This window comes from Macrotis lagotis, chromosome X (genome assembly GCF_037893015.1).
Source record: "Macrotis lagotis isolate mMagLag1 chromosome X, bilby.v1.9.chrom.fasta, whole genome shotgun sequence".
Lineage (NCBI taxonomy): Eukaryota > Metazoa > Chordata > Mammalia > Peramelemorphia > Peramelidae > Macrotis > Macrotis lagotis.
This window is the reverse complement of record NC_133666.1, coordinates 76,204,721-76,232,629: the sequence shown is the minus strand read 5'-3', so window position 1 is coordinate 76,232,629 and position 27,909 is coordinate 76,204,721. Positions and strand designations below refer to the sequence as shown.

The 27,909-nt window shown below is 44.4% G+C and overlaps 1 protein-coding gene across 1 annotated transcript in view; it reads left to right on the top strand.

Annotated features, from left to right (window-relative positions):
* The first annotated feature begins 488 nt into the window (after positions 1 to 488).
* Positions 489 to 27,909, top strand: part of EDA (ectodysplasin A) — a 193,180-nt gene continuing 165,759 nt past the window's right edge. The window contains exon 1 of the mRNA XM_074201865.1: positions 489 to 968. Coding sequence (XP_074057966.1) covers positions 489 to 968 — 480 coding nt within the window. The remainder of the gene's footprint in view (positions 969 to 27,909) is intronic.

Sequence of the window (27,909 nt, the reverse complement as noted above, 5' to 3'; positions counted from 1 at the left end):
GGGCGGGGCCGCGGAGGGGCGGGGCGGCTGGAGGCGGGCGGCGGCGCCGATTGGGCGGTGGCGCCGTCGCTCCGGGGCCGCGGGGCGGGGCCGGGAGGCGTCCCCGCCTCCCCCACCTCCCTCCGCCCTCCCCCCGGCCGCGGAGTGGGGCCGCACACGCGGCCGCTCCCCACTCCGGCCCGCCCAGCCGCCGCCGCCGCCGCCGCCGCCGCCTCCGCCTCGTCCGCCTGTCGGTCCGTCGGGGGCGCGCGTGCGTCCGAGGCGCAGCGGCCGCGGGAGGCCCGAGCCCCCCCGGGTGCCCCGAGCGCCCCCGGCCCATGGCCGCCCAGTAGCCGCGCCTGACAGGGCTCCTTCCCAGCAGCAGACGCGGCGGCGGCGGCGGCGGCGGCGGCGGCGCGGGGGCCCGCGGGCCTCCGGGGCGGCCGGGCGTGCGGGCGTGCCGGGGAGCGCGGGAGGCCCCCTCCTCCTTCCCCCCCTCCCCCGAGGCCATGGGCCTGGGCCCGCAGGCGGCGGCGGCGGCGCGTGGGGCGGCTGGGCCGGGTGGCGGGCCGGGCCGCTGCGGCTGTCGCGGGGCCCCGGCGGCGGCGGCGGCGGCGGCGGCGGCGGCGGCGGGCGCCGGCAGCAGCTGCCGCCTCTTCCTGGCGTTCTTCGCGCTGTCGCTGGCCCTCCACCTGCTGACGCTCGGCTGCTACCTGGAACTGCGCTCCGAGCTGCGGCGAGAGCTGGCCGCCGAGGCCCGCCGCGCCCCCGCCCCCGCCGCCGCCGCGGACGCCCCTCGGGACGCCCCTCGGGACGCCCCAGCCGCCCGCCGCCGCCGCCAGCGCGGCCAGCTGCCACCTCCCCTGCAGCAGCAGCAGCAGCAGCAGCAGCAGCAGCAGCAGCAGCCGCCGCCGCCGCCGCCGCCGCCGCCGCCCGATCCCCAGCCCAGGGACACCCCGCTTCTCCCCAGCCCTGGGGACCCGCAGCAGGTGAGTCACCCCTCCTGCAGGGCGGCCCGAGGAGGGAGGGAAGGAGGGTCCACCTGCTCCCCTGCTCGCCTGTCACCCTTCGGGCCAGAGTAACTGGGGATGTTGCAGAGGAGCCCCCCAGGTTGGCCACAAGGTCATGGCAAAGGACCCCATTGGGCTGCAGAAGAACTGCCCCCGAAATCAAGCCCCAAGGCACTGGCAAGGTCACTTACCAAACTGACCCCAAAGTAAGCCACCAAGTTGGCACAAAGTAACCGACCAAGTTACTCACCAAGTAACTGGCAAAGTCAGTTACCAAACTGGTCACAAAATAACTGGCAAAGTAACCGACCAAGTTGGCACAAACTGACAAAGTAACTCCCAATAATTTGCTAAGAAGTCACAAAATAACCGGCCCACTTAAGTCAGTCTCAGAGGACCTGGGGAAGGAGTGAAAATGAAAGGAACTCCCTAAGTCAGTCACAAAGTAACTGGCAAACTCATTAAACCAGTAGAAAGCAAAAGACAGTCATTGAACTAACCAAGGAGTGGAGGCAGGCCCATTGGAGGGACTGGTCAGCCTCATGCCTCAGGGTGACGACTACCTCTTAGCAGCTACGAGGCTGCCAAGCAGCAGACAGCTGCCAAGAACTCAAGTGCTGTGTGCCCCAGGGAAGTAACTTTTTAACCAACTCCATGTTAGACCATGGGAGATGACTTGATGTTTTAACCTGAAATTTGAGATCCATCCTAGCTGGGTCATTCTTTGGGAAGGGCTTATTACTTCCAAACTATTTCAAAAGTCTGGGGAAACACTCCCCTTCCACCACATTGCTTCTGTCCCTGGGGGCAAGGGTGGGAGGTGGAGGGGGAATATCCAGTAGCCACATGCTAAAGAAATGAGATCTCCCCAGAGGAGCCAGAGGCAGCCTAGTGAGAGATTGTATTATGTGCATATGAACTTTCCAGTGATTTGGTCAACTTTTCAGCTTTCTTTTGCTCCTCTCATAGTTAACCCTTTGGAGGACACATTGAGAAACCATTCTACTGAATTGAATTGTTTGTAAAGAGTAATAATAAGTGCAGTCAACCTTCTGGCTTGATCATAGAAGTCTGACTTTTTTTTCCTTTGGGAGGAAGAGGGCAACTGGGGTCATTCAGCCGCCAAGGGTGAACATGGCATGCTCTGAAATGGAAGAACTCAGTATCTTACTGTCAAGGGTGCAGGTGGGCATGCATTCACAAGACTGGAGTTGGGCATTACTATTGAGGATAATTGAATATTGCTGAATCCAAGACTGAAATTTTCTCTGAGATTGTAAAATTACTTTAAGACTTCTCTTGCTTTGCTAGCAGGTTCCAACTTATAGAAGGGCTGATCAAAGAAGATGAAGGCAAAGTGAGCCACTTAATCTTGAAACTTTACACACTGTAGCAAAATGATAATTAACTGAGATTTTGGATCCTTTAAATAACTTTTCCCCCACTCCTTCAATCCTCCCCCCACCCCAGTAGAAATACTTTGCAACTGAACCATAATGGAAAGGTAAAAGAATTCGGTATTCTTTTTGTCATCAAATATAGACAGTCTCATGTTTACAGTCTGTGGTTAACAGAATGGCTGGATCTCTAGGGCTTCTATTCTTAGGGGAAGGAGGCTAGCACTGACCTCTAATGGGGTTTGGGGCACCTATTTTCCCATAGAATGCTCCTAGAGTATTTCATACTGTCCTTTTAAACCCCTACCTTTTTATGCTGTCTTTCTTACTGCATCTTGACTATAGACACAAGCATGCTAGTTATGTTATCTTTCTCCTGAGTAAGCTAGAATGTCATGGTCAGGGTCAGAGAGAGACCTCTTCTTAGCCAGACTGATTTCAACTACATCTTCCCTATTGTCCTCAAATCTTTGATGCTTTCAGGAAAACTCAGACAGCTTTAAAGGTGACTTTAGCTTAGATAAACTTCTGTATACCATGAAGGCAACATTTGAATTTTCAGTGATTGTCTAAATTGAGCTATTTCCAATCAAATGACTCCTGTGGAGTTCTGGGTCAAGTTTCTGGTGCTCTAGGGTGTCCTCTACTGGCTGGGCCAGGCTATATATAGTATATACTGACAACTAGGGATTCATTAATAGGAAAGTAAATATCCTTTCAATATCTGGCCACATAAATCAGATTTTCATATTTTATTTTCAAAGCAGCAGTGGCTCTTGGAGGCAGATGAAAAATATGTATACTCCAGTTTGACATAATCCATGGTCTTCACCAGACCATCTATAAGTAGCAAAAACGAGGAACTCCTAGAAAGTCTCAAAGACACCAGTGGATAGAAGAGTGCCAAAGCAGCCACTAGGTATCCTATGATCATGCACTTAGTTATCATAGACTTAGAGCTAGAAGAGGATCCCTCTCCATCATTTTACAGATGGAAATACTGAAGCCCAAGGAGGGTAATTGACTTGCCTAAAGTCTTTCAGGTGTTAAGGGCAGAGCTGAGATTCAAACTCAGACGCTGTGACTCCAAATTCAAATACTTTTCCCCAACATACTTTCAAGCTCCACAAAAGGTGTTGCCTCTGAATTCTTGGCTATAACCCAGGCTTTAGGAGTTATTGTAGGATGTTGTCTGAAGCTCCTGGCCCAGTGTCCTGCTGGGCCCCAAAGGCCAAGAATACAGGCAGAGAAGAGAAAGCAGGAAACATGATCTTTCCCTGGTACAAAACTGGGGGAAGGGGGAGAGGACCACAGGTGCTTCTGGTGGCTAATGCCCTTCCAGTAAGACACAACAGCTGGAGATTTTCCCAAAGAGTATGACTATAGTACTGGGGCCTAGGAGGGATTGGAGAATTTTTAGTCTGAAGAGAGACCACAAAACCAAAGCCTCCTGAATTCTGAATAATGAAAGGAAACGTGATCAGCTCTCTGAGGGCCTGATCCAAATCTGGCCACTGGACCGAGGCCTCCATAGGAGAAATCGAGACTAGTGACTTGGCACAGCACCCCCCTCACTTAAATCCAACTCACTTGTATGTCATAGCATCACCTCCCTAATGTCACAGGCCTCTTTGAGAAGGATGGATTAACATCGACTGGCATTGTGTACACAGGATGAGTGGCTTGCTGGGACTCAGATTAGGACAGACCTCTTGATGCTTGTAAGTCAAATGTATGGAAGTGGTACTTTGAGTAGCAAGGGATTTTCCCTTTAGCATCTCATTCCTCCAAGAAGTAGGATACAATGAGGTGGGACAGAGAAGTTTGTAGAAAGATTGAATGGATGACTTGACCACCTGGCAAAGAATTTCAGGCAGCAGGAGCCATATTTCTCACCTTTGTCGTTGAAAAGCCTAGGTGACTTCCTCTTCTTACAAAGTGGCTCTTGAGTACAATTGCTAAGACAAGATCCTGGGTTACATTGCCCTTTGACCTGACCCAATATAGTACCCCATGTTTGGTGGAGTGACTGAGGAAGTACAGTCCATCAATAAACATTTTTTTGAATATTCATTTATTCTTTTTGTACAAATAATGTTTTTTATACCTTAATAAAATATTCTTGTTTGAGAGTAAACAGAATACCCCCTCCCCCACAAAATATAGACTCGCTTGAGTGATAAAGTAAAGGGGAGAGAAAAAATTGAAATTAAAAAAAATAATAATAATAATTGTAGGTATGTCCAGGTGGCGCAATGGAGGGAGCCCCAGCCCTGGAGCTAGGAGCACCTGAGCCCATATCTGGCCCCATACACCCAACAATCACCCAGCCATGTGACATGCAAACCACCCCAATCCCACTGCCCTGCAAAAACCAAAAAAAGAAAAAAAAGACCCAAAATAAAATAAAATAGTAATAATAGTAGGGGTGGTTGGGTGGTGGATAGAGCATTGGCCATTGAGCCAGGAGCACCCGGGTCCAAATCCGGCCTCAGACACCCAACGATCACCCTGCTATGCGGCCCCAGGCAGGCCACCCAGACCCATTTGCCCTGCACCCCCCAAAATAATAATAATAAAAAATGTGCTTCAGTCTGTGTTCCAACACCATCAACTCTGTCGCGGGTGGATCATATTCTTTATGATAAGTCCATCACAAAAGTTACTTCCATATTTTTCCACCACTGCCATTGCTGATCGCAACTCCCTCCTTTCATATTTCTCCACTACTATGTACTATATTTTCTCTCTCCTTTAACTCTGACTCTTCTGTAGGGTATCTGAGTAGCACAACAGACAGATCCCTGGTCCTGGGGCCTAGAGGCCCTGAGCCCCCACACCACCTCTTAGGCCCAGCATCCACCTGGCCCTATGGTTCTGGAAAGGTCATCCAATCCCAGCCCCTTACAAGAAGTAAAAAATAAAATGTATTATATCTGACCACTCTCTCCCCATGGTCCATTCTCTCCTCCATCACTCACATCCCTCTCTTCCCCCTGTCCCCCCCCCTTTTCTTCTTACTCCAGATGCCTATACCCCATTGAGTATATATGCTGTTTCTTCTCCTAGCCACCTCTGATGAGAACAAAGATTCCCTCATTCCCCCTTGCCTTCCCCCCTTCCATATCATTACAATAGCTCATTATAATAAAGAAAAAAACTTATTATATGAGATATCTTGGCCTATTCCCCCTCTCCTTTTTCTTTCTCCCATTACATTTCCCTTTTTTTCTATTGACTCCATTTTTACACTATATTTTATCTTCAAATTCAGCTTTCTCCTGTGCTTCAACTATAAAAGCTCCCTCTACCTGCTCTAGTAACTGAGAAGGTTCATGTGAGTATTGTCAGTGTCATTTTTCTATACAGGAAAACATGCAGTTCATCATCAAGTCCCTCATATTTTCCCCCTCTCCTTCAATCTCCATGCTTCACCTGAGTCCTGTATCTGAAGATCAAACCTTCTGTTCAGCTCTGGCCATTCCAACAGGAACATTTGAAATTCCCCTGGTTCATTGAAAGGCCATCTTTTTCCCTGGAAGAGGCCATTCAGCCTTGCTGGGTAATTGATTCTCAGTTGCATTCTAAGCTCTTTTGCCTTCTGGTATATTATATTCCAAGCCCTATGAGCTTCCATTGTAGTTTCTGCTAAGTCCTGTGTGATCCTGACTGCAGCCACGATATTTGTAATATTTTCTCTTTGACTTGGGAGTTCTGGAATTTTGCTATAATATTCCTAGGGGTTGGTTTTTTGGGATCTCTTTCTCAGGGGGGATCAGTGGATTCTCTCCATTTCTATTTTGCCCTCTGCTTCTAGAATATCAGGGCAATTTTCCTGTAGTAATTCTTTGAAAATGATGTCAAGGCTCTTTTCCTGATCTTGACTTTCAGGTATTCTGATAATTTTTAAATTATCATTCCTAAGTCTGTTTTCCATATCAGTTGTTTTTTTCAATGAGATGTTTCACATTTTCTTCTACTTTTTCATTTTTTTGGTTTTGAAGTAATGAATTCTGGTTTCTCGTAAATTCATCAATCTCCCTGAGTTTGTCTGAAGGATTTGTTTTCCTCAGAGAGCTTTCTGATCTCTTTTTCCATCTGGACAATTTTGCTTTTTAAAGCATTCTTTTCCTCCATAACTTTTTGAACTGTTTTATCCATTTGACCTAAGCTGGTTTTTAGCATGCTATTTTCTTCAGCATTTTTTTGGATTTCCTTGACTAGGCTGCTGGCTTCATTTTCATGTTTTCCTGCATCTCTCTCATTTCTTTTCCCAGTTTTTTTCTAACTTCTTCATTTGATTTTTAAAGTCTTTTTTGAGCTCTGTCATAGCCTGAGCCCAATTTCTGTTTTCCTTGGAGTCTTTAGATGCAGGAGCTTGTGCTTCCTCATCTTCAGACTGAGTATTTTGATGCTTCTTGGGATCATAGATAATGTATTTCTCAATGGTGTTCCTCTTGTTTCTCTGCTTGCTCATTTTCCCAGCCTGAGCCTGGTTTTGGGGTGCTTCCTGAGCTTTTGGGACACTCCCACAAGGGTCTCAGTGTGTGAGGCTCTGTCCTCCCTCCTGTTTTTTGAATGACCATATGTGCTCCCCTCTGCCATGGGGCTGAGGTGGGGGGGCCCTGCTGTTGTATGGGAGGGGCCTAGACTGCGATCAGGATCTGAATGTGGTCAGAGCCCCAGAGTCCTGTTCCAGGGGCAGAGGACAGAGCTCTGCAATCTCTCTTCACTCCTGGCCCTAGGTCCAATGGACTCATGCCCTGGGGGCTCCTGCTTACCAGCTCAGCCTGGATCTGGGCTGCCAAAAGACCAGGTTGCTTGCTGTGCACCCTGAGGGCTGGGTTTCACATGCTCGTTCTGGTAGAGGTCCCCCCTGCTGTTCCCCCACTTTGTTCCTGGTGCTCCCTAGGGGCATATCTCAGGAGACTTCCCTGGCTCACAGCACCCAGGGGCTGCCTCCGGGAGGCTGAAGTTCTTTCGCTCTGGTGGGCCACCCTTCTGGTGGGCCACCCCTCTGACCCCGGGGAGTAGAGCCTTTCTACTCTTTTCCAGGTTACCTTGAGTAGGAGAACTGCCTCATTGGGTCCCTCTGTGGGTTCTGTCTCTCAAAAATTTAGTTAGAGTCCTTAGTTTCAAAGTTTTATGCGAGAGCTTCTAAGAGATGTTCCTCTCTAGTTGCCATCTTGACTCTGCCCTCTATCAATAAACATTTTTAAGCAATATTGTATATGAGGCTAAACAGTGGAGGTCCAAAGAAAGGCAAAAGATATCCCTGACCACAGTCTGCTCTCAGTTGTATGCAAACAAGCGGTAAGCAAGATAGAAAGGAAATAACAGCAGTAATGCTTTAGAATGAAGAGGGGTTAGGAAAAGCTTCCTGTAGGAGGGATTTTAACTGGGGCATGAAGGGCAGGGGAGCCAGGAGGGAAGAAGGCATGGAGGAAGGTGATAGCTAGTGCAAATGCCCTGAGGTGGGAGATGGAGGGACTTGTTAGCTTGGGTCCTGGCTGAACAGTCAGGAGGCCAGGGTCACTGGATCAAAGAGTATGTCAGAGAGTAAAATGTAAGAAAACTGTGAAGGGGGGGTAGATGATGTAGGACTTTGAATGCCTAACAGAACATTTTGTATTTGATTCTGGAGGCTATAGGAAACCATTAGAATTTATTGACTGTGTATGTGGTGGGGGAGTGACAAGGTCAGATCTGAGCTTTAGGAAGATAATTTTGATAGCCAAGTCAAGTATGGATTGGGGTGGGGAGAGCCTGGAGACAGGTAGGACCCCTCCCAGCATCTATGGCAGTAGTCCAGCTGTGAAGTGATGAGGGCCATTGTCAGAGGAGAGAAGGGGGCATATTGGAGAGATGTTACAGAGGTGAAATCAACAGGTTTTGGCAGCAGTTTAGATCTGAGAGTTGATGGTGATTGATTATGAGAAGTCTAGGATGACTTCTCAGTTGGGAGCCTGAGCCACAGGAAGGTGGAGGTGCCCTCCCTCTATAGTAATAAGAGAGTATTAATATTAATAAGAGAGAGGAGTAATAGGGGAGTTAGGAAGTGTTGAGGGGAAGTTATGGGAAAGAGAATGAAGTCAACTTTGGACGTGTTGAATTTAAGATGTCCAATATTCAGTTGGAGATATCTCAAAGGTTCATAGGAATCAGATAATTTAGTGTAGTGAACCAGGTCATTAACTGACTGGGGGGGTGCTGGCTCCTTGTTTAAGAACTTCTACTTAAGTGGTTTTCAACAGGAGCAAATCCATAGTCCTCAGACATTTAAGGTTTCTGATCACTTGGTGCCATCTTGCCCCTTCAGTACCCCTATGACACATAGCCCACTTAGCTTCCAGGTTTTTTTTTCTTGTATTCTTTATCTGAGAGGCAGTGTGGTGTACTGGACAACAAAAACCATCCTTGAAGTCAGAGGGATTCGGGGTCGAGATCCACCCTGGGATATAAGCTGGTTCTGTGACCCTGAGCAAGTCACCCAAATACTTAGTGCCTCAGACAATTTTCTAAGAGTGAGAAATTGCTGAGAAGGGGGAATTTCTGAGGGAGTTTCTTACGCCAATGAAATTATGCATCTTTTCCTATCTTATGGCAGTAGAAGGTGCACCACCAAGCAGAGAGCATTGGACCTGAAGATGAGACCTGAGTTCAAAACCAACCTCAGACACTTAAGTTAATCACTTAACCTCTGTCTGCCTCAATTTCCTATCTGTGAAATGGGGATAGTATCACCTACCTCCCAAGGTGGTTGTGAGGATAAAAAATAAGTGTTTTGAAAACTTTATAGTACCATATAATTGCTAGCTCTTGTCATTATCATTATCCTCATTATTGGAACTTGGATACTCCCTCAAAATCTGCTTTCTCAAGTTGTCAATAAGTTCAGCTTGGCATTGGGGAGGGACCTTTTACCCTGAAGCCCTCCTTGGCGGGTACTTCTCTGCAGCTCAGGAGCCAGGCCTTTGTTTCGTGAACACCTTGCTACCTGGGCAATGACTGGCTCTCTTTCTGCTTGTATTTATGTTGACTGAATACTGACCAAATATTGTTTGGAGCTGGGTTCTTCTCAGCTCTGGCTCAGTTCCCTATTCTTTCTCCATTTTTTTTTCCTTTGGCAGAGTTGGAATGTCTTTCTCTGAGCAAGGTGCTGTGGGAGAAGTGGCCCGGTCAACTGTGTCAAGGTTCCTGCCCTCAGAGGTTCTAGAATTGATTTTCTTCAAATCCACATTTGACAACATCATCCCCTTACTTGATAAACTTTAGTATTTCCCTTAAGGCTTTCAGGATTAAGTAAAAAATTCTTGATTGTCATCCAAAGCCATTGATAATCTAGCCCTACTGCACATCATGTACATTGTGATCCAGTGACACTTGACTTCCATCTCCCCCTCCAGGCATTCACACTAACCAGCTGCCTGGAGGGCTCCCCTTCCTCATTGCCTTCTGCTGCTTTCCTTAACTTGCTTCATTTTCCAGCCAAAACCCTGACCTTCTACAGGAAACCTTTCTCAATTCCTCTTAGTGCCAGTGCTTTCCTTTGAATTATTTCTGAATTCTTCTGTGCAATTCTCATTTGCTCATATCTGTTTGCATGTTGTCTCCGGACCTTAGACTGTGATATGCAGAGATCTCATGAGGCAGACCAGAGATGGACCTCTGAAGAGGCCTGGGTGGGCTATGATCTGCATCCCTGGAAGGAATGTCCATATCCATGAGATCATGCCATTTGGGAATTTGAGTGAGCCAGGACAGCAAGTGATTAACTGGATATACAGCTTCAATCTGGGGACTCCAGGAGTACTGGGCCTTTTATCTTGGGTATCAGTGAAGACAAGGAAGGTGTGTGCAGAGGTCCATGAAGCTCCCAACAAGCACTCTAGTTCTTGGCTAGGGATGAAAACCAAGCTGATTTGTTTATTTGTCTCAAGCTGTTGTGTGGGAGTGATCTCTCCTCTGTGATAGAGCCGACACAACTCTGGCTCCCTAGCCTAGGCTTCTCTCCCTCCTCCCTTCTTTTTCTCCTTAGAACTTTGGATCCAAGAGCAATCTTTCCAAGGCAGAAAGCTGGGTACAAGTAAGGGAGGAGACACTTGGTCTGTGCAATGGGAAAGAGGCTTCTATAAGCCCTTGTCTTACATTGCTCTTCTTCCCAAAGTTTGTTTTTGCTTTTTGTTTTTTCAAAAATACATTTTTATTGGTACTTTTTTTGTTTTTATCTCTCCTATATTTCTCCCTCTATCCTTATTCCTCCCCACTCTGAGTCACCTCACAGAGCAAAGAACTTTAAAAAAAAGGAAAATAAAGAAAGAAAAGGGAGAAATCAGCAACACTGATGAGTGCATTGAGTACACATATACACTGTTTTTCGCATCTCGAGTCTTTGAGGCTATACTTGTTCTTTGTAATTTTGCAACATTCATTATTTTTAAAAATATTTCATTAAAAATTTTCCAATTACATTTTAAAATACTTTAACATTCATTTTCTAAAATGTTGAACTTGAAATTCTCTTCTTTCCTTCCACCCCTCCCCCACCCCATGAGAAGGCAAGCAATATGATATTGATTATACATGTGAAGTCATGCAAAACACATTTCCATATTAACCACACACAACATTTACTCGATTGTTTTGTGGTTGGGGTCTATGTAGATTGTTTGCCTGCCTCTGCTTACTTCATTCTGTATCAGTTCTTGCTGATTTTCTCAGGCTTCTCTTGTCTTCATTGTGTAGCTATTTCTTAGAGCACTGTAAGATTATTTTACCTTCATGTACCCTAATTTGTTTAGCTCTTACCCAATGAATGGGCTTCTTTGTTTCCAGTTCTCTGTTATACTGCCCCCCCCAATATTGCTATGAATATTTGGGTAGATATGGGGACTTGCCAGTGGCCTCCTTGAGGTATATGCTTAGTATTAGAATCTCTGGGTCAAAGAATAGGGAAGTTTTAATCACTTTTTAATTTATTTGTATTTTTCATTATTTTCTTTGACAATTTCTCAATTCATTTCCAGAATCATAACCAAAAAGCAGTCCACACACACATTGTTTTTCTTTTAGTCTTCCTCCCTTCACAATCCAACACTCAATCTCATCACTCAGAAATGCTTTTTTCCCAAGTCACCAATAATCTCTTAATGGGTAAACTGATCCTTTCTCAGTCTTGGTCCTTTATTCTCTATAGCATTTGATGCTGTTGATCACTCTCTCCTCCTCGAAATCTAGAGGCTCTTTGGGTTTTTGTGATACAGCTCTCTCTTGATTCTCTTTCTACCTGTCTCACTGCTCTTCTCATTCTCTGACTGTTTTGTCATTCATGTTATTCCTAACTGTATGTTTCCCCTAAGACCTTGTCCTGAGCTACTTTCTCTTCTCTCCTTACCTTCTCTCAATTGCCTCACATTGATTCAATGACCATTTGGATGCAAGTACCTCCCAAATCTGAATATCCAGACTCAGCCTCTTGCCTAGGTTTCAGTCCTATATCACTACCTCTTGGACAACTTGAGCTGGATATTCTTCAGGCATCTCAAACTCAGCACATCCAATATAGAACTATGGTGATTCAGACCTGAAATAAGGTGATGGCTTCATGAGTTAGAGAGAGGTGCCAGATGTGAGAGATTAAGGTAGAAATCATAGGATTTGGCAACTGATTGACTAGGTGAGATACAGGAGAGAGGAATCACAAGGATAATGTTAAGGTTGAAACCTGGGAACTTGGAAAGATGGTAGGAGACGTGCTGCTTTCCACTCCTGTAAGCCCTTCCTCTGACTGGCACCTACACCTAGGAAAAAAGATACCAAATTGAAGGCTATTGCTGCCTTCTAGGAAAAGTGTCTTACTTTGGGTCTGTCATCCTTCCTTTGTCCCCATTTGCTGCTTAGAGAGAGGCCTCAGTGACTTTGACCTAGCCAGACTTCTTGTTGCCCATTTTTATCTTTAAAAAAATTAAATGCTAGTTCCCCCCCCCCCCCAATTATCAAGATTTCTTTTTTCTCATTCCTCCCTAATCTACACAGGAAAAGGAAAAAAAGCAAACCTTTTGTAACAACTATGGACAGTCAAGCCAGTCAGTGGTTTCCTTTTCACTTTCCCTTCTGGAAGTGATCAGTCCTCTTATATCTTTACTTTGCCTTCTGATTCTAATAGCAGCTTTCATTTAAGATTTCTAGAAAGTATTCAGGCTTTTCTTTTCTGTTTTAAATCATGAGTGTGCAAGTTGAATGTGTGCAAGTTCTTCCATTATTTTTCTTTGTCCTGCCTTCAAGGTCAGTTTTGATTTTTTTTTGGACACCAGATAGCTCACATTTTCTTCTATTTTTTCCAATCTTTTGGTCCTTCTTGCTGTTTGATGGAGTCATTGATTTCTGTTTGGTCTAGTTTAGTTTTCAGGAAATTGCTAATTTGGATAAAATTGGTCATTTTTCTAAGTTGTTTATTTTTGCTTTCAATTCTTTTTTTCATCTTTTGTATCATTTCTTCTAGGTGTTCATTTATTCCTTTTGAAAAATCCTATTTCTCATTGAAGTTGTTTGTAGTTGTAACAGAGTAACTCTGGCCTTCTTTTGGGAGATCTATAGTCATTGTTAATACTTAGTCTTTGAGGTTCAGAGTGATATATCAGCAAGGCCCTCTTTATATCTATAGAGCTGAGTGGTCCCAGTGTGTGGTGCTGGTTAATCCTTATTCATCATTCCCTTGGGGCTCTGACTACTCTGGAGTTTGCTTGGGGGAGCCCTCTGTTCTTGCTACCTCTGGACCCAGAGCCTTACAGGCTACACATGTCTCAGACCAGCCTCTGTCTGCTTTTTGTTGTTATTGTTTAGTTGTGAGATGGGAGAAGTCACTTCTATTTCTTGATCGTTATTTGGTTTGGTGTGAAGTCCAGGTTTCTTTTTTGGGAGTGGGTGGAGCTAGCTAGGCATCCCATCTTGCCAAGGCAGAAGTCTTCTTTGGATCTTCATTCTTGATCCATGTCTGCTCCAGCTCCCTTTTCTGGTTATGAATATCCTTATAGATTTCATGAAGCAGACATCATGGAGGCATTTCTGAAAAATCAAATCAATTATAGTCCACTGGGGAGTGAGGAGATGAGAAACATAATTAACTATTTACAGGCAGCCCATGGGGAATTCTTTGCAAAATGAATAACATCCTGCATTATGCACTACGAAGTATACCTATAAAGGACTGAGGCTTGGTATGGTCCTTGGAAATGTCTCTCAGTACTTAGTAGCCATCCTTCATTGCTATTCCTCCTAACCATGCAATCCAGGAGCCACAGCTATGGAGTCTCCTCACTCTCTGAAACTAGGAATTCCTCAGCTGCAGCCTTCCTGTTGAGCCATCATCCAGTCTTTGCTTGAAAAGTTCCTCCAAATGATGGGGACCTCACTACCTGGTTAGGCAGCCTGTTTTATTTTTGAATGACCAACAGTTATCAAATTCTTCCCTTATGTGGGACTAAAGCTTCTACTTTCTGGGGAGAAGCAGGATAAGCTTCACCCATCTTCTACAACAGATTGATTTGTCAGTGCCTCAGAAATCAAAGCCAGGACATTTTGTTTGTCTTCATCCTCCTCCCTTTTTCTTACCCCCTTTCTCTTTATCTTTCTTACCCTCTCTGTATTGTGATTTCCCATTAGGTGGTGTTAACTATCCTTTAGGCTAGGCAAGGCAAGTATTCCCATTTTAGCAAGTTGGAAACTGAGGCTTTGAAATGAGGAGTAGCAAATGGCATCAGTCATACAAACAACCTAGGGCTTTTGGTTCTTGGTTCTTCCCCTATTGCATCCTGTCCTCCACAGCTCCTCAGAATATTCCCTTATATTTGTTTTGTATCATACTGGCCTTTCTTGTACTTGTTCCACTATCTAAGAGAGAGAAAGGGATTAAAGCCTGGGGAGTGAACTTGGCCCATTGAATGCTACTAAAGCCATTGCCAGGAGAGAAGAGGACAGGAGGCTCTGGGTCATCCTTGGAAAGAACCCAGGATGGTCTAACCTCTAGAGTTCAGACAGAATTGAGGAGAAAGAGCCATTCTAGTGGCAAAGTTGATCCCCTACAGTCATTACCAACAACTTTCCTAAACCACATGGGGGCAAGGGCCAAGAATCTTGGGCAAGTTGGAATTGCTGCCATCTGGGATGAACTCATTTTTCTTCCTAATCCTCTAAGACTAGAAATGATTGGGAAAGGTCCCCAGCTGCATTGGGATAGAAAGTTCTTCCCCCAGAGCTTCCTCAACTCATGGAATAGTAGGACTAGGCAGGCAAAAACAGGCTTCTGACTTAGGTGATTAGGACCATGGCTGCTGCTGGTCCCCTTTGAATTTGGCTCTGCCCTTTTTGTGGCACTGGGAGATTATGGCAGATGTCGTAAAATGTGGTATGGGGGCATATGAGACCCAAACCCTATTTGCCTTCTCCCACCCCCGTCAGGTTATTGATCTCTTTCAGTTTCAGCAACTTTTGCTAAAGTGAACCAGGGTGTCAGATGACCCACATTCAGGGCTGGTTTCTGATAGATAACCTAGATTTAAGCTTTGGTAGAACCCATGTGACCTTGGGCAAGTCATTTCCCCCTCTGGGTCTCAGTTCACCATCTTGAGAAGAGTGGACTTCTAGATGACTATGGTAACTGTTCCAGAGACCAGAGACTCAGGCTTCTTTGAAACTCCATTTGTCCTGAGATGGGGTGCTCTTGCTTCAGACAGACTGAATGAGGGGCTACCTGTATCCTTCCTGGAAGCCTTGAGGATAGACAGTGTTCTGAGTCCTGACTGGCCTAAAGCCAAGGCTTACAGCAAGCTTCCTCTGAAACTTGGGTTCCAGACAAGGAAACGGTGGCCTGACTTCCTTTGCTTGGAGATGACGAAGTGAATCTCTGAACCAGAAGGGGCAACTGCTATTTGAGGGGCCCCCACTGGGTTCATTCTGCTTTCAGAGAATTTGTGCATTAGCTTCTGTCTCTTTACAGTTCCAATTCTCTGTCCCTCTGAAGACAAATAGAACGTGGAAGCTCAAAATGGAATTCTGTTCTCTAAGTGCTAGATTCAATGAAATGATATTCTCTGAAAAGGGATTAGCCCAGTGCTCCTCACATAAGCCAAGGGCTTCATAAAAACTCCTTCCCTTCCCCCTCTACCCAAGTCTGTAGATCCTTTGGGTCAAGGGACCTTTGCCTTCTTGCTTAAAATAAAGCCTCAACTGTGTTATCACAGAGGACCCTTTCAAAGGGTCAACCTCAACATCTGAGGTTCTTGTCTGCTCTGAAACCTGTGGAATGTAATCCTCTCATCCTTCTCTCTTCTGAAATCATGAGAGACAGATAGACAGAGACTGGGGTGGGGGGGGAGGAGAGGAGAGGAAGAGAAGATAGGGGGAGACAGGGAAGCGAGCTAAAGGAGGGAGGGAGAGAAAAATAGGGAAGAGAGAGAAAGAGAGCCAGAGAGAAGAGAAGAGCAGGTGGGGAAGAAAGAATGAGGATGGAAAGGGTTGGGGGGGGGGGGATCACATTCTCAAACTGAATCCCTTCATCCAATACTCATTGATTTAGAGGGAACACCTGAAATTGTCTAGTCCAATGCTTTCATTTTACAGAGGGGGGACTGAGAGAGAAAGGACTGCTCTAAAGTCACAATGGAGGCAAGATTCTAACCCAATCCTTTGACTTCCAATCCAGTGCTCTTTGAATCTGAGAGAAGTTTGGCAGCTGGGCTCTTACCCTTGGCAGTTTCGGGGTTGGTGGTGGGGAAGGATTCAACTGCTCTAATCAAGACCATTCCTTGCTGACTGTAACAGCCTTCTTCTCTAACTGAAATGTTGGCCCTAATCTATCATTGAGGGCCTCTTAAAGAGAACAATACAAACTCTTTCTATCTCTAATAGGCCTCAGAGACAATTTTCTATTAGGTAAGAGGATATTTGTTCAGTATGTTTTTGGCGGGTTGTCTTTTTCTATCATAGCCCTTGATTAATCTTGATTGACTTGACTTCAATGCAGCTAGATTCTACTGATTTGAAATTTTCTGAATATGGGTTTGTATGATCTTGGGCTAAGACTTGCCAGGCAACATATAGCACTAAACTTTTAAAGCTGGAGGGACCTCAGAGGCCAGCTGGTCTAGCTTTGGCCTTCATCCAGTGTGGGGGAGCTCGCTGTGGTATATACAGCATGTGGGCTCAGACCAGATGAGCCCACCTTGGCTGTTCCTCTTCCCTGCTTTTGCCTGCTGGGGTCGATCTCATTTTCACATAAAAGTTCCTTAACTATTTCATAAAATCTGAGAGTTGGACAAGAACTCAGGGGTTATATATTGTGAAGAAAAACAAACAGTTACAATGATTTGTCCAAGGTCACATACTTTGTTAGAAGTAGGGATAGAACTAGAAGCCCAGTCTCTTAACTGTCTCTTTGTCACTTCAGGATTCTTGTTGAGCTGTCCAGTTGTGGTTGTTGGCCTTCAACAGAGTTGAATCAGATTCTGATTTGGAAGGCTATTCAGAGCATTTGCCTTGGAATGCCTTCTACCAAATCCCTTTAGGGATGAGGAATCTCTTACCTCTATGGTCAACTCATCCACCCCTAGCTTCTTCCCTGTGATAGCCCTTTAATGTTTGATAGTCAGTCAATAAATATCTTATTCAATACTGCCCCTGTGTCAGGTACTGTTTCTCTAGACATTAGGGATACAAAGAAAGTTAAAAGACAGGTTCCTGGTTCTCAAGGGGAGCCTTGCCTCTAATGGGGAGACATAAATTACTATGTACAGACAAGATATGGAAGCAAGAAATGGGAGATAATAGAAGACAGACACTCTAAGGGAATTTGAAAAGGCTTCTCATGGAAGATAGGAGAGCTGCTGTGGTTGTTGTCCTTTCTAATCAAAGAAGGTCATGACGTCAAATGAATGATGACAAGATATGCACATTCTGTTGATTAAAGTGAGGGGAATGTTGAGCAAAGACATCCTTCTCTCTGCCTCCTTTTCCAGAATCATCATCACCCTGTGACCTGATCTAGTAGGAAATAGGACTTCTGGGGATAGTCTGGAGTTTGTGGGAGTACTTGGTGACTTGGATGTGGGTCCCTTCCATATCAGCTAGGAACCACAGTGTTTCAGCAACACCAGGCAGAACACCAGGATGATGATTTTTTTTGGTGACAAATTTTCAACAACATAGTATTGCTAACCTATCTCTTGATGGCCTAATTGTCAGTGTGGTATTTTTGAGGCAATGCATTTTTTTTTGTTTTTTTTTTTCAAAAGGTAATGCATTTTTTTAAATGAGGTCAAGGCTCTTTTCCTGATCATGACTTTCAGGTAGCCCAATATTTTAAAAATTATCTTTCCTGGATCTCCTTTCCAGACCAGTTGTTTTTTTTTCAATGAAATATTTCACATTTTCTTCTAGTTTTTTATTCTTTTGGTGTTGAGTTATTGTGCCTTGATTTCTTGCAAAGTCATCAGCTTCCTTTAGCTCCATTCTAGATATGAAGGATTTGTTTTCCTCAGAGAGCTTTCTTTTTTTTAACTGTAATTCAGTAAGCATTTATTTATTTTTTTATTAAAGATTTTATTTATTTTGAGTTTTACAATTTTCTCCCATCTTACTTCCCTCCCCCCACCCCCCAACAGAAAGCAATTTAGCCGTCTTTACATTGTTTCCATGTTGTACATTGATCCAAATTGAGTGTGATGAGAGAGAAATCATATCCTTAAAGAAGAAACATAAAGTATACGAGATAGCAAGATCAGACAATAAGATATCAGGTTTTTTCTAAATTAAAGGGAATAGTCCTTGAACTTTGTTCAAACTCCATGGCTCTTTATCTGGATACAGGTGGTATTCTCCACTGCAGACAGCCCCAAATTATCCCTGATTGTTGCACTGATGAAATAAGCATGTCCATTAGGGTTAATCATCACCTCCATAATGCTGTTAGGGTATACAGTGTTTTTCTGGTTCTGCTCATCTCACTCAGCATCAGTTCATGCAAATCCTTCCAGGCTTCACTGAATTCCCATCTCTCCTGGTTTCTAATAGAACTATAGTGTTCCATGACATACATATACCACAATTTGCTAAGCTATTCCCCAATTGAAGGGCATTTACTTGATTTCCAATTCTTTGCCACCACAAACAGGGCCACTATGAATATTTTTGTACAAGTGATGTTTTACCCTTTTCCATCATGTCTTCAGAGTATAGACCCATTAGTGGTATTGCTGGATCAAAGTGTATACACATTTTTGTTGCCCTTTGGGTGTAGTTCCAAATTTCTCTCAGAGAGCTTTCTTATCTCTTTTTCCATCTGGCCAGTTCTGCTTTTTAAAGCATTCTTCTCCTCAATAACTTTTTGAACTGTTTTATCCATGTGACCTAAACTAGTTGTTATTTTCTTCAGCATTTTTTTTGGATCTTCTTGACTAAGCTGCTGCCTTTTTCACGTTTCTTCCTGCATCTCTCTCTCCTCTCTTTTCCCAATTTTTCTTCTATCTTCCTTACTTGATTTTCAAAATCTTTTTTGAGCTCTGTCATAGCCTGAGCCCAACTTCTATATTTCTTGGAGTCTTTAGATGCAGAAACTTGGACTTTTTCATCTTCAGATTGAGTGTTTTGGTCTTCCGTGGGACCAAAGTAATTGTCTATGGTCAGGTTCCTTTTTTTCCTGTTTACTCATTTCCCCAGCCTATGCCTGGTTTTTGGGTCCTTCCTGAGCTTTTGAGTATTGTTGGGACACCCCTGCAAGGACCTCAGTATGTGAGACTCTGACTGCTCTCCTGGTCTGTTGAATGACCACAAGTACACCCCTCTGCCCTGGGGCTGTGAGGGGGGGTTCCCTACTCTATGGGGGGCCCAGACTGTGACCAGGGTCTGAATATGGTTAAATCTCCAGAGTCCTGTCCCAGGGACAGAGGACAGACCTCGATAGTCTTCCTCTACTCCCTTACCTTCACTGGGCTGAGCACTCAGGAAGCAACTGCCCAGCAGCTCCAGGGGCCTGCTTCCATTTCCTGGGATCTGGGCTGCACTGAGGGCCAAGGAGGGCCATTACTGGCCTGGGCTTCCTGCTTGCTCTTGCAGAGGTTTCCCTGGTGATCTTTCAAGTTGTGCTTGGTGCTCCCTGGGGTGCAGGTCAGGAAACTGCTTCTGCTGCCAGAAGCCAGTGCTCCTTGGAGCCCTGGGGCTGTTCTCAGAAGGCTGAAGCTCCTTTGCTCCAGCTGTGCCACTCCTCAGACCCCATGGAGCAGATCCTTCCCACTATTTTACAGGTTACTTTGGGCTGTAGAATTGCCTCATTGGATCTTTCTGTGGGTTATCTCTCTAGAAAATTTAGAGTTGGGGGCGGCCAGGTGGTACAGTGGATAGAGCACCAGCCTTGGAGTGAGGAGTACCTGGGTTCAAATCCGACCTCAGACACTTAATAATTACCTAGCTGTGTGGCCTTGGGCAAGCCACTTAACCCCATTGCCTTGAAAAATCTAAAAAAAAAAGAAAAAGAAAAGAAAATTTAGAGTCATAATTTTAAGGTTTTTGAAATATTTTGGAGAGAGCACCTAAGAGAGGTTGTTCTCCTGTCATCATATTGGCTCTGCCCCCGAGACAATGCATTTTTGAAAATACAGGGAGAAAAGTATTTAATAATTTGAAGCAGGACCTTATTTTTTTTCCTCTTTTAAAAGTTTTTTTTAAACAAAGGAAAGTATACTGGATTAAAGAAAGAAAGAGTATATATATATATATATATATATATATATATATATATATATATATATATATATATATCCATGATATTTTTTGGACATGAAAAATGTGGAGATTTGTTTTGCTTAATTATGCCTATTTGTGATGAGGATTGTGGTTTTCTTTTTTTCTACCTACAGTAGGGGTATATGGGGAATGGGGGAATGAATGATAGTGTTGACAAAAAAATGAGAGAGACAAGGAAGAGGAAAAGGAGGAGAAGGAAGAAGGGAAGGAAGAAGGTAGAGAGGTGGAAGAGGAGGAGGAGGAGAAAAAGGAGGAGGAAAAAAATTGAAGCTTTTAATTTATAGAGAGCACAGAAGAAAAGTTTATAAGGAAACACGACAGCTTTGCAAGTAATATGTTGAAATTGTTGTATAGTTTCATTTTTAAAAGAAAACTACATAATGGAGCTTTGCAGTTTCACATGTACTCTTTTTTTTATATTCTCCTTTGAATATGGAAGTGTTCTTTTGCTGCTGCTGAGTTCAGGATACAAAAAATGTAAAAAGAAATGAATGTGATATAAAAACAAAAGCCATCAAGAAAAAAAATAATTATTAGCAGACCTTATGAGCAGAAAATAATTTTGTGTTCATCTCAAACTTCATTTTGGGAGGGACAGTTCATGTCTTAAAACTCTGATGACTAATTAGGTAAGATAACACAGGCTTTCAGTCCCTGCTATATGGAGTCTGAGCCTGGTAGATCAACTTGATTATGGGAGTTCTAAGCTAGAGTAGGACTAAAGCTGATCAGTTGTTCACACTAAGTCTGGCATCAATATGGTGAACTCCTTAGGAAGCCTGGAGGGAGAGAATTTCAGGTATTATAGCAAGAGCATTTTAGGTATCATAGCAAGTGAAAATACCTGGAAGCTGGAGATGGCCAGTGGCACTGATCACAGAGCACATGGGTGGGGGTAAGTTGTGAAGAGTTTTGAACAACTAGAAGATTTTAAATGCGAATCCCAGAGGTGATGGGGAGCCACAGGGATTTCTTGAATTGGCGGAGGTGGGTTTGGGAGTACAGTGATGACATGGTCAGACTTATTGGATAACCTAGTACTAGAGTGGGGTAAAATTATAATGGGGAGACCAAGCAGCAGGCTATTGCATTAGTGCAGATGTGAAATAATGAAGGTAGGGATTGTGGCAGAGGAGAGGAAGGGGCATATTTAAGAGATTTAAGAAGATAGAAATTCTGGATATTGAAATGATAAACGTCAAAGATAATACCTAGATTTTGAGTCTGGAAGTCCAGGAGAATAGTGGTGCTCTTGACAGTAACAGGGAAGTTTATAAGGGGAAAGAGTTTAAGGGGGCAAAGAGAATGACTTCAGTTTTGGACCTGTTGAGTTTGATTTAATTATGACACATTCATTTTGAGATGTCTAATAAACATTGGAGATGGGAGAATGGAGGTAAGGAGAGAGGCTAAGACTGGACAAGTAGATCTGCGAATCATCAGTGTAGAGATGATAATTGAAACCATGGGAGCTGATGAGATCACCATCAATCTGTCTCATGTTTTTGTAGACTGTGAGCTAAGAATGGTTTTTATATTTTACAATTCAATAAAACTTTATTTAAAAATGTAAAAAACCATTCTTAGCTCACAATACAAAAATAGGCAGCAGGACAAATTCTTGGGAGACAGAAACCTGGGAATCACTCGTGATCATGACATGGAGGAATATCTAGCAAAGGAAACTGAGGTGTTAGATAGGAAGACAGAACCAGGGGAGATGGGGGATGTCATGGAAACCTAGAGAGAAGATACTATCAAGGAAAAGAAAGTAATTGATGGGGTCCAGAGCTGCAGGGAGGTCAAGGAGAATGAGGATTGAAAAAAGACCATTGGATTGGGCTTATTGGAAATTTAGGAAAGAGTAGTTTCAAAAAGATGATCAGACTGGAAGCTGAATTGCAAATAAAAAGAGCTAGAGGAAAAAAAGTGGAGGCACTTAGAATAGATGGCCTTCTCAAGTTTAAGCACAAAAAGCAGGTGAGAAATGGGACAACAGTTTGGGGGAATGGAGGGATCAGATCAGGGTTTTTAAGGCTGGTTGAGATTCTGACATGTTTGTAAGCAGTAGGGAAACAGCCAAGAGATAGGGATGAGTGAGAGATTGGGGTTGATGGAGCTGGCAATCTGCTGGAGAAGATGGGATTGAATGGGATCACTGGTACATGTCAAGGGGTTGGTTTTGGAAAGGAGAAGGGCCATCTCTTCATGGGAGACAGATGAAGGAGGCAGTTGTGACAAAAAGTATCTGAGAGATATGAGATGGGGAAAAGGGGAGGAGCACCTGGCAAAGCATGTCTCCCTAAGTCTTCTCTAGGCTAAACACCCCTGGCCACATCAGCTGACTTTTGTACTCTAGCTTTCCCTTCTGTGTATGGCACAGATTGGCAGAGTCCTTCCTAAAACATGACCCTCAAGTTGAACTCTTCTTCTGGTTCTTCCTGCCTTCCTTCAACCCCTTTTTAATTGCTGTCTCTCCTAGAAAGTAAACACCTTGAGGGTGGGGACTGTTTTCCTTTTTGCTTGTATTTGTATTTTCAACTTGCAGAACAACTTAGTGCCTCTAGGAACACAGCCTAAGAGCACATCCCCCCTCCCCCCTTTTTTAAAAATAATGTCACATCAACTCATGCTGAACTTTCAGCTCATTAAGCTCTGTCATCTTTCCCACAAACTAATGGTTAACTTCTCCCATCCTGTATTCTGTTGATTTTGTTGAGTCCTAGTATGTGATTCCATTTATCTCTATTATAGTACATTTCACTAGATCTGGCCCATTCTCCTAGTCTGTCCAGATGTTTTTAGATACTGCCTGTACCCAAATATAGCTAACACATTAGCTCTTCTCTCCAGCTTTGTGTCATCTGCAGTCCTGGTAAACACCATTGCCTTTCATGTAAACCACTGATACAAATGTTGGAACTGAAGTAGACCAAGGGACACTGGGGTGGGAAATCCCTGGATGTGTCCAAGGAGCTGAGTCCAGTTTGACTAGAATATGGTACACATGGAGAAAAATGCTTGTGGAAAGCCTTGGGTGGCTGAATATACTATTCTCAGAAGGCATGTTAGTGTTTAAAAGTCATCTTTTAAGAGCCAGGTCAAAAAATTCTTGCAAAAGGCTCTTGGCACCAGAGGGTATGGGAAGAGTAATTAAGGAGAGCTTCATGGGGAAGTCCATACCTAACCTAGATCTTGAGAATACTTGTAACCAATAGTGATGAGATTTTAGTAACTCCAAGCTAACCTGAGAAGGGGGCATATATAGAATGGGAGTAGTGGAAATGCATCTGCATTTTCTAACCTTTTTCAGGTTTGCAAAATGCTTTCTTTTTTTGATCCTTGGCAAGTCCCTTCACCGTATTTGTCTGTTTCCTTAGCTGTCAAATGAGCAAGGGAAAAAAAATGGCAAACTACTCCAATATCTCTGCCAAGAAAACCCATACAGGGTCATAGAAAGTTGGACATGACTGAACCACAAAGGTGCTTTCTTTGTGAGATCTGGGACTAATACCCATTTTTAGCCTCATGTTAGAAGTTCTGACAGAGATTCACATAGGTCTTAGGTAGCTGACCCAGCATTGGAGCCCAGATTTTCTGACTCTGAATCTACCATCTTTTTTTTTTTTCATTTTCCATCATGGTATTCTCCAATCCCAGTTCTGTGGGAGATGTCATCAAAGGGCCAATAGATCCTCTGGTCAGCAATAGAATAGAAGCTTCTTGAAGGTTTTTGAATCCCCAATATCTAGGCAAATAGGTTAAGCTTCATAAGTGCTTGTTGATTGGGACTGAATAACAGAAGCCCATGCTGGACTATTAGGCCTTCAGCCCGTTGAAGCTATGACCAATTTGTGTTCTTCCAGCATTCTGCACATCCCCAATTGTCTTTTGCCTTTGTTAGCAGACCTGAAGCTGTTAGAATTCCAATAGAAAACATCCGTGTATAAAAAGTTCATGATTCTTGGCTCCTACTTTCCGCCTCTGGGCTCTGTGGAACTAGTTCAGGAAATAATTTTAGAATTAACTTTTTCTGAAAGCCGCCAAGAAACACATTGAGCTCTTGTCAGTCTATACCTATCTTCCAAGAAACAAGATACCCATCAACCTGAGCAAAATCTTCATGTGAGCAGAATTGTCTGTTGCAGTGGAGCGATCAGGCCGCCATTTTTTTAGGTTTTTTTCAAGGCAAATATTGTTAAGTGGCTTGCCCAAGGCCACACAGCTAGGTACTTATTAAGTGTCTGAGACTGGATTTGAACCCAGGTACTCCTGACTCCAGGATCAGTGCTTTATCCACTGTGCCACTTAGCTGCCCCAGGCCGCCACTCTTAATCTTTGTGTTGAGGACTTCCATTGTAATAAAACTCTCTTACTAGGTGCAAAGGCACTGAGCCTTGCTGGAGGAGACCTGGAAATCAAGCTGTCTTCCTTGCTGGACCTGTTCCCTCACCAGTGTGCCCTCCCTCAATTTCAGGATTGGCATCCTTGAACCCACAACTTTGTTCTTGTGTTGGCTCTAGTCCAGGATAGGCCTGGAGGTGGCTTCCACAGCACCCCTGCTGGTAGCCTCCTCCTCACTCTCCTAGCTGGCCAGCCCTGTAAAAAGCACTGAGGTGGTTTCTGCTAAACTGTGAGACCTTGGGTTGTCATGGGAACTAAAAAATACCAGATAACTCTGAGCATTATCATCTCCTCACTCCCCACCTCCCACCCCCAGGTATATCAATTTACCCCCTTAGGTTAAATTGCAGGATCTCCAGGGCAGCATTTCTAGTCAAGGTTTAGGTGGCCAAGAATGGGTTGAAGGGATCACCAATGTCCTAAAAACAAGAGAAATGAATTCACTATTAACCTGACTTCATTTTGAGTCATTGCTAATGACTTTAAAGTATACTACAGCTCACGCTGAGCTTGTGGAATGGTGCTGAGTCTGTTTCTGCACCCAATGGGGTGTGAATCAACAAATTTTTATTTAGCTCTTTCTTTGTGTCTGATGCTGGCCTTGGTTTTGGTGACTTGTTTTTGTTTCGGGAACAAAATGATAAATTGTCAGCAGATAGATGAGAGGGATGTAAAGCTTGGGAACTGTGGGATCTGAGAGACTGGTTTGGACAAATAGACCTGAAGTTTCTCATACTATCCTTTGTGGGGAAAAGAATGTGAGATGCAGTCTCAAGATGGCAAAATTAAGGGGAGTTGAAAAACTTGCTCCAAAGTGAGTCTGTGCCAGTGAGAAGGAAGGTCTCTAGTGAAAGGTCTCATTTTACAGTTGAGGAAATGGAGGCAGGCAGAGGGAAATGGATTTGCCTACAGTCACACAGCTGATCAGTATCAGAAGGTAGATTGGAAGTGGTGGCTAAAAGTCTGACTGGCATCTGTAGCCCATGTGCTCACATGCACACTGGTTGACAGAAGTAGAACCCACAAAACTCAGGACAGATGATCATAAAATGCCCTTTGAATGAAAAGTTTGACCTTTGGGTTAATTATAGGGGGATGTGAGTGTGTGTGGACCCTGTACCTGGTATCCAGTAGGTGTCTACTAAGGATTTGTTGCCTTCCTTCTCAGTTCTTGGCTCTGGATCAAGCCTTCATTAGCTTCTCTGGGGGAAGGGGGTTTCTGCCTTTGAATGCAGTTCAGCCCCACTTTGAGGACCTGACTCAGGTGGAGGAATAAGAACAACTTTCTCATCTGGCTATTGAGAGTTCAGCCCCCCAGAATCTTGGTAAAGGGTGTATCTATATTTTCATGCACTCTCCAAAATGTGGGAGAAATGCAGCCAACCACTGGGCTGGGTGCTGCCTTGTGCTGGCCTCTGGATGGCTGCCTGCCTGCTCCTTCCCTGCTCTCAGGATACACTGGAACCCTGCCACCAGTCCCTTACTCTGAGATCTGCTCTCTGGTTTTAAGCTTTGTTAGGGTGTGGGGAGATCATCCCAACCTTGCTCTAGGACCAACCCCACTTCCTGGGATCCACATGGAGGCTGTCCTCTACCTCCCCCCCCCCATAAAGCTGCATGTTTCTGAGTTCCTGGTGAAGCTCTTGTGTCTGGGATCCCTGGAAGTGGCCTCTCAGCAGGATTGTTCCTTGGGGCTCAGAAAGGGGAAAGAACTTACCCAAAGGTCACCAGGACCTAGAAACCAAGGGACTTTTCCTCAGGTCCTTTTCTCATTCATATCATTACCATTTCATTGTCTTTGAATTCACCTTGAAGAGGTGATCAGCAGTTGGCTTCAGCTCTTCCCTAGAATGCTTAACAGTTGTGGGACCCTCTCTTGGTCTCAGTTTCTTCATCTGTAAAATGGACAAATTGTCACCCTATCTCAGGCTTACTATGCCACAGTTTCTGTCTGAATCAAGCCTTTTGTGGGGGGAGAGATTGGGTGGGTTTTCTGTCCCTGGGCCCAGATCTGAAAACCTCTAAGATTTCAGCTCCATCCCAGCAAGGCCCAGCTATCCCCTAAAGCCAGAAGACTAGGCTAAAATTCAGTTCCAATTGGCTGTTTTTGCAAGAAAGGTATTGGAGTCAGGGCTCCTGTTTATACCCCTCACTCCAAATCTCTGCAGTTCCTGTCCCAGGCTTCATAAATCTTCCATGAAAGGGTAAGTAGTCAGAAGGTCCATAAGAAGCACTCTATTTTCATTGAACCTCAGCCAAACTGCTCAGGGACTTGGTGCCAGATCCTCGAGTTGCTTTTTGTTTTGGTGTGGAAGAAGTGGGGATGGGAACAGGGAGTTATGTGGTATTTCACCTATGGGGAATTTAGCTATGTGGCAATCTTACCTATACAGAATACAGCTGAAAAGTAGGGAGTGAGCAAAAACCCTACCCCACCCCAAAACCAAACCAAAAGCCCCAACAGTAGCTGTCAGGAAGGCCATGTAGCCCAAGTCCTCTGCTGGCCTGTGTAGGAAACCCCAAGTCTTTCTATCTGAGTCAGCCCTGTCTTTCTGAAGAAAGGAAGTGACAGCTTCCCATGGGGGAATGGGGAGAGACCCCCAATCCCTGAGGCCATTTAGTAGGGGGAGAGGGGTGCCAGCTCTACCTTACCTTTACTGGAACTAGAGCTCTGTGTCAGCAAGAACAGGGCCCTTCTGCTGCTCCCTACTTTTTTTTTTTAGGGAAATGGGCTTCGAGATCTTTTCCACTCTTCCCTTAATCCTTCACATCCAATAATTGACAACTCTTATTCATTCTTTTGTCTTAGAAAGGCAATGTTGCTCAGTGGATAGAGCATTGGACTTGGAGTCAAGTCAGATCAATCAACCTCTCTATGACTCAGTCTTGTGACCTGACAAATGGGAACAGTAGCACTTACCACCCCAAGTGTTTTGAAATTTCAGGGAGATAATTGTGGTAAAGTACTATGCCATTGTAACTCCAATATTTATTAGCTTCCATGTCTTTCCTTCCATTCACCTCTCAATTAACCTTGATTCTTCTTTCTCACTGACCCTTCATCTTCAACCAAGTGCTGCCTGTGTGTGCCTCAGTTCTCTTCAGTGTGAAATGTTTGGCTTGAACTCTAAGCCTGGGATCCTCTGATCCATCAGGAATGGTGAACAATGGAACAACAAACTAACTGATCATGCCTAAAGGGGAAATCAGTGACTGCACATCTCACCAGAGCCCCTTCCGCTCCCCTTCTGGAGAATTGAAATGGCATAAAAATGACTTTCTGGGCCTGGATCACTGTGTGGCATCTCTATGAGATGATGATAGGC